The sequence below is a fragment of the Emys orbicularis genome, chromosome 2, assembly GCF_028017835.1.
Source record: "Emys orbicularis isolate rEmyOrb1 chromosome 2, rEmyOrb1.hap1, whole genome shotgun sequence".
NCBI classification, from domain to species: Eukaryota; Metazoa; Chordata; order Testudines; family Emydidae; genus Emys; species Emys orbicularis.
The window spans coordinates 244234694-244242219 of NC_088684.1; the positions used below are offsets into that span (position 1 = coordinate 244234694).

The 7526-nt window shown below is 37.0% G+C and overlaps 1 protein-coding gene across 4 annotated transcripts in view; it reads left to right on the forward strand.

Moving 5' to 3' along the window:
* The window catches only part of DGKB (diacylglycerol kinase beta), a 449520-nt gene extending 443353 nt beyond the window's left edge, over window positions 1–6167 (forward strand). For all 4 annotated transcript variants that reach the window (XM_065397765.1, XM_065397766.1, XM_065397767.1 and 1 more), the window contains one exon: window positions 6060–6167. In XM_065397765.1, coding sequence (XP_065253837.1) covers window positions 6060–6167 — 108 coding nt within the window. The remainder of the gene's footprint in view (window positions 1–6059) is intronic.
* The last annotated feature ends 1359 nt before the right edge of the window (window positions 6168–7526 follow it).

Below are 7526 nucleotides of genomic sequence, written 5' to 3' on the forward strand. Positions count from 1 at the left end.
CACACACACACACACACAATCCCATCTGTCTTCACATCTTTCCCTCCAGCGTTGACTCTATTCTGGTTTCAATGGTAGTATGGCACCTAGTGCTTTTGAAAATCACAGCAGGCACATAGCTGCATCTTTAGGCACTTAAATACCTTTTGATTCTAAGTGCCAAAGTCACTTTTGAAATCTGACTTAGCCATCTGAGTTACTTATGCCCAGATTTTTAAAGGTATTTAGAAGCCTTTGGAGTTAGGCACCTAAATATCTTTTAAAATTTGGGCCCATGGCTTTTTGGTGAAATCTGACCCCCCTGAAGTCAATGAGAGTTTTGCCATTGATTTAAATAGTACCAGGATTTCACCCTATAGCTCTAATAACATAGAGAATATGAAAGCTAAAAATTGTTATTTGTATTGTGATAGCACCTAGAGTTCCCAATAAGTATGGGAGCCCCATTGTGCTAGGCACTGTACACATATATATAAAAGACAGTTCCTGCCCTAAATATCTTACAATCTCAGGCCTCAATTCTGCATTATGTTGCACATAGCCAGGCTGCTATGCTTGTCTGGAGATCCACTGCAGGCCGCCCAAGAAGAACAAGCTGCAGGATTGGGGCCTAGATTTTATTGCTTTCATCATCTTTTCATATAGAACTGTTTTTGTGAAGGAAAAATTATAACATTAGTGGTTACATTAAACATCTTTGATAATTAGCTGAAGAGGAAATTCTATCACAGCTCACCCAGCCAAAATATAGTGACATGAAATATATTTATGGTCTCACTTGATCTCCAAACTGGTCATTAATAGTAATGAATCTTCAAAGGCTCTCAAGTTAATTTGATAAACTTCTGTCTTCGGGCACCAGTATTTCTTTAAGAAAAATAATATTTCCATTTACCTACAACTGTCTTTAGCATTGTTTTGAAAAATCTCTACGAATATTCTGTCTTAATTACAAAAAAACTGCAATTTCACTTCTTTCATCTGTTCTTGATTTGGTAAGTACCAAGTCTGAATCTCAAGCGGCCAATATCACTAGATTAAAAATGGAAAAAAGAGACATTTATGGCAGATGCAAGAATAGTTCCTCTGTGAAGGAATGGAATAAATGCTAGTGCACTGGCAGGGCCATTTTAATGGATTGCAAGAAATTAAAAATCTCATGGTATTTGTCACAAAGCATGTTACATACTTTCTGTCTATTGGTGTTGATAAGGTTTATTTAACAACAGGAAATGTATTACAATGGCATGATTTTTTTTCCCTCATGATAAGAATTCATAATACATGGCACCAGAAAATTATACAGGTGCTTTGATCATCCCTGGAAAAGAGGTTTGAATATTTATGTTTGAATGAATTTATGTATGAATTTTTTTCCTGGCCTTTCTCTTACTCTTTAAGAGTGTAATTGAACCATTGTGCAGAGAGCCAGCCCAAGATCTACCTCATTACTTAAGCCCCACCTAGGGGCAGGGAGACTAAGGGCCGACCATCTTGTGCCTCTTGCTCATTGTGGAAAGAGTCTATGGGTAGCTAAGGGAGGAGCCACAGACCTGCTTTTACACAGATCCGCCAGCTCCAACACCCCATGCAGCAGGCACAGAGGAGCTGTAGTTGCAATTCCATCCCATAGATCTCTCAAGCCATTAGGGCCTAATCTCACTGAATGCAATGGGACTTTTGTCCTTGATTTCAGTGGCAGCAGGATTGTGTCCTGGCTCTATAGCAGTTGATGATAGTGGAAACTATCCAGCAGTAGTAAAATAGTTAACATATAAACTGATGCCAACCTGTAAAAAGTTTCTCTTGTTATAATGACAATTTGCATGAATTTCTGTTTCTAGCCCTGAGGTTTTTTGGAATTGTTTGTTTGTTTGTTTGTTTGTTTGCTGCTGTTTTTTTTTTTTTTTTTAGGTTCAGACACCTTACAGTGCAGTTGAGAATTATTTTTTCCATTCACTGCTACACTGCACATTAGTTTTGTTTACCTATGCATAATTTTTCTTAATTTCACAATAGTAGTTTTTGTAATTGACAATGCAATTTACTGCATGTGTGCTTTCTGCACCTCAGACAAGTATGCTACCATAATGCACCTATCTTTCCAGTTCAAATTGTTAAGAAAAAATTAGTTGTGACTAATTGCCAATTAATTTGCAGTAACTTGGGGGAGGGGGAACAATTGCACCTACTAATTAAAATTTAAAATATTCCAAAGTGTCATCTTTAGGTGTCTGTGGAATACATAATTTCCATTTTAGTTCTGTGCTGGATCTGTAACAACCTTGAGCTTGACAGCTCTATTAATTTAAAAGCTCAGTGATACCTATTAGTACAAAACATGAAAAAAATGCTATTAATCATTTATTTTAATTTTGCAGCTCTGTCATTTTCGCAGTATGTTTAAGAATTATGGTGACACCATAATGTTTTCCAATCTACCTGTGTGAAGGGGAAACAGATCACACTACTTAAGAGAGAGACTAGAGTATATTATTAGAGCTTAATTAATGCCAGACTGATTAGATGTGATTGCATTTTGCACAATAATATTGTTAAGAAATTGTTTAAAAGAACTGTCACATACAGCTCTATTTAAAACCATTGGGCTGTATCAGAGAGGTTTGGCCCAAATTTACACAGCCCAAGCCAGGAGAGAGGACACAAAGAGAGCTTAAAACTTACCTTTGCACTTCTTTTATCCTATGGCCTCTCTGTGCGCGGTAGTCCTCTGCACTGTGTTAGACAAGGGCAGCGTGTGAACTGCCTGTTGAGGGAGGCTAGCCCCTAGCCCTGCCCCTTCTCCTGGAGCCCACCCCAGGCTGCCCCAGCTCCGGCGCGCCAGATGGGCAGGCAGTGCGGCCCCAGTCCCCCCAGCCCCGCAGCACTTGGTGGGTGGGTAGTGCCCCCCCCCCACCCCCCCGGGCCATGGCATGGGTGAAGACTAAGCTGCAAAGCGGGAAGCAGCATGGGGCAGAGTGTGGGTGGGGCCACGCCTGGCTGTTTGGGGATGCTCAGCCTCCCTCAGCCTATGATACTCACCACCCATGGTGTTAGAGCACCCTTAAGGGCTGTTCTTTCTGGCCCATCTGCATCTGGCCTCAGTCGCTTTTGGGGATAGTTATGATGTAGTGTTGCCCAGTCACGCCTGCCCCAGCAGCAGGGAGAAGAGTGGCATACAAACCCCTAGTCTGTGGGATAATCCTGTGAACCTCCCTGCTGATAGTGTGGAGCCAAGTGGCCACCTGTTACCCACGTATATGGCTCACTATGTTCATATTTGAATTTAACTTTGTATCCTCTGAGGTATAGAGTTGACTGTTAATCCAAATATTTTAACATAAACTGGGAGTATCATTTATAGTTTCTTATTAGTTAGTGTCTTGATTAATTCCTGTATTTATAACACGTTCTGTTTTCATTGGAAGGGCAATGATGACCTCTTATTTAAGCATACTATGATGTTAGGAACACACATATAACAAGCACACATTGTAGAACTCAATAACATAAAAGGAAAACTATTTGATCTAAGAAACACAGTTAATACATTAAACTTATTACTCCCTAGTGCATTTCATTTACTGGATGCATTGTGTTACTGTGGCTTCAAGGCACATTTTGAAGCTCTGACGTGCTCCTGAAAAAAATAAATGCCCATTTTATGTTTTATTTATGTATTTATAAACATGTTTAATATGACAGGCTCAGACTTCTCATTTATTAGCAAACATTACTATCTTCAAATATGGAGCAATTACTATCTCTAATTTTAAGAGTTATGCTCTTCTTTAAATTGGGTAAGGTTTTCCTTTTAGCAAGTATATCATTAACTGCACTTCTCAGGGCTGCAAAAATGATTTTAAAATTTCTAATGCTATGTTTTCCCTGGAGCCATTTATTGATGTCTCAGCCCTGTAAAACTTCTGAATTAGGACTACAAACTTACAGGGTGAAATCCTGGTTCCATTGAAGTGAGTGGGAGTTTTGCCAATGATTTCAGTGGAGCCAGAATTTTACCCATAGTGTTATATACTGACCTTTCATCAAATGCATCATAAACTACTGGTAGTACTTTTGGCTGCTTACAGTTTCTGTTTGGGTGGGGCTTTGTTTTCTGTTTGTTTTGTGTTTTTTTTCTTAAAATATAAAGTTTTCCAAGCAGAAGCATTTTCTCATGTTTTTCCTATAGCTGCAACTTAACTTTGCATCTTTTAGAAATATTTTTTCTTTAATTTTCCGATAATCAGTCCACGTACATTGCTTTTTCAAAATAATCACAAAAACATTCAAATTGACCTAATGGTCATATTAAATTCTCCCAATGCAACAGAACTAAATAGTTTCTCCACTCAGTGCTTTCAGTTCACATTGAACCCACGGTCTCCAGGAAAGCATGAGAAAATAGCATTTGCAGCATTCCATGAAAGACAAGAGGATTTGCATCTCAGATGCAGTGTGTGTTCCTAAAAGAGGCCATCCCACCACCCCCATGCCCAAACATAACACCTACATACGATGTATGAGTGACAGCAACCCATGAGATAAATTCACAGGGCCAGGTTATTAGCTGGCATCTATGGAGCTATGCTAAGCTGGTCCCCAGATTGGTGCCTGAAGCTAGGTTGACTGTGAGGAAAAGAGAATCATACACTAACTTTCATGCTAACAAACAATAACATACTAAAGTTACATATTAGGTGGCAGTGCAACGAACACGTGAAGAGTAAGCTAAAATTCCCATAGTGTTAAATAAACCCCCTCTTCCCGTTGAGATTTTTATGTTTCTGTCTCCTTAGATTGTAAAGTAAATTTCCATCCCCAAGAAAAGGATTGTTCTATATTTTAATGAGTCTCTCCACGTGATGTACATTTTTGTTTCATTACTATTGGTGAATGACAAGTGAAGAATATTCATTTTACCTTGAAAATGTCAGGTATGCACTTTAAGACAGAGATTTTTTGCAGTTTTTAATGAGGCGGTGTTTCTTTTGAAAGAAATACCCATTTCTGATGTGGATACTATGCAGGTGACAACTGATATTTAATAAGTGATGGTTCTTGTATTAGTTGTAGTTCACTAAAGAAAATGTCTCAGATTGCTTTTGAAAAACTCTTAGTGTCACTAGCCCAAAGGCAAGATGTGACCTTTTTATTACATAATGGGAATCATTTATTATATTACAATGTATCTTAAAGTCACAGACAAAATGCCACTTTGATAATTGCTTTCAATTAGCTTTGAGCATAGCATACATTCATAAAATGTCTTCTCTAATTTAGACTTGAATTAGAGAAAATTGCAGACATAATATACTTTAAGGTTGTCTCATTTAAGGTGATTCGTAGTTTTATATCAAAGAAATCAAAATGAGTGGCTTTAGAGCAGTCTTTCAAAGTGTTTTAAACAGGCTTTTCAATATTTGATTCTGTTCTATTACCAATTAATTAACAAATTAGAATGCTAGTTCATCATTTTTGACCTTTTTTTCTCTGTTAACTTTTGACTTTCATTCCTAATGGTTATTTTGAAATTAAGTATCATGGCTCGTGTTAAAAGAGAAGAACAATCTGATTAGGGGAATAAATAAGGCATGCTATGATACAGTGTATATCTTAATAATGGGAAACTAGCTTGGTGTCCCCAACATACAATGCGTCCTTTCCTGCTTTTGAATTCCTTTTTACTATGTGACTATGCAAAATATTCAAGTGACAAGCAGTGATAAAAGGGCAGGTTATAAATCTTATGCTCCTGAAGTAAGAAAGCATATTGCCGTGTTCTTATTATATATGATTAATAATATGGATTGCCTGTATAATTACAATTTATGTGTTGTAACTATGACTATAAATTAATTTGTTTATGATATAAGCAAATGTCAGTTGTAACAAAATGTATTTCCATATCTACCTTTCAATCCTTGGTCATCTGAAGGTTCAGAAGCCACATTTTAAGATTTGAAATGGTTCAGTCACTTTGGATATTTGTAAAAATATGATAAAGAAGTTGAGTTAGCTAAAGGGATAACTGTTTTTTTTTTCTTTCCCTCCCCTAGATAAAAATTACCCACAAGAATCAAGCCCCAATACTGGTGGGACCTCCTCCAAAAACCGGTCTATTCTCCTCCATTATCAGAAGAACAAGGAACCACAGCAAGGAATAAGCCTCTGTAGTTTAGTTCTTAGAAAACAAATTAGCAGCGCTGGACTTTGGAATATTTATGCCAGGAATCTTTCAAAAGTTTTAGAATATCCTCTACTCACAGAATTCTGGAATTTGGCATAACAGTTTCTGTGACTGAGCTAATGTAAAATTATGCTGTTAGAAAAATTTATTGTCACTTTTTTTTAGGCATTTTGCATGAGGAAAGCAGATGTTTATATACAGTGATATGGCATCTTTTTATTGCATGCATTACCATTTACTAATTTATGGGATAATTCTGCCATGGAACATGAGGAGGGAATGCTCTGGGTAATTTGATTTATTTGGTAAGATTTTATTTGTAGTTAATTCTAATGCAGTGATCATGATCCAAAGATTCTGTAGTTGCCCTCTTGAACCCAAGCATCTTCAGATCAGCAATTGATTTGACGTGTATCACATAAGAGCTTGGAAGTTCACAGGTCCCATTAACTTGGCCTTTTACATTTAACATTTCTTGCCACTCTAATGAATATTTTTCCTCAGCAATTTAACCCCACTGAGAAGTATTAAAATCCTTTTTCTGTGCTAAAATACCTTTAATCTTTCAAACACTGATCCGTGTGAGTAACTTTACACACACACAAAGTCCCATTGGATCACTGGTACTATTCACATGCAGATAACTACTCACATGTGTAAGTTTTTGCAAGATGGGAAGTCAATGCAGGTTTGCCTGAGTGAGGACTACAGGGCTAAAGGTTAAAGGACAGTGAATAAAGGTAATGCTACTTGCAAAACTAGTCAGCAGTGTTGTTTGTTGAAACATTAAAACATTTTACTCAACAGTAAATCTTTGTAATATGCCAAACTTTAAATCATCTTGCATATTGGCCAATAGTGCAGTATGTGCAGTAGTGCACACAAATAACCAAACCACATGCCTAATAAACTGCATTTCCCACCAAAGATTTAGTGAAGGAGGCTTCAGAGAAATGGATTAATGCATAATTAATCATGCACACTGGAGCAGACTTACTTCTGAAAATTTACAGTTCTTTGATTACCTTGGCAATGTCCAAACTAATGCTGGAATAGGAAAAACAGTCTATTAATTACAATTTACATGCTCACCTTTCATTTGTTTCATACATTAATAGACTGACACATAAACTTGCTGCTTCACAATTAAAACCATTTCTAATTTTGTTGTTGTTATTTATAAATTTGCAACATCCCTCATTTTCTCACGCTTTAAATTAGTCTTCTTAAGGAAAGGACATGCTCTGATCAGTTCCCTTTCTATTCATTGCTACCTGAAATCAAAACAATTCCTATTATAATAATTTGGGAGGCAATTGTTTCGGTCTTCATTTTC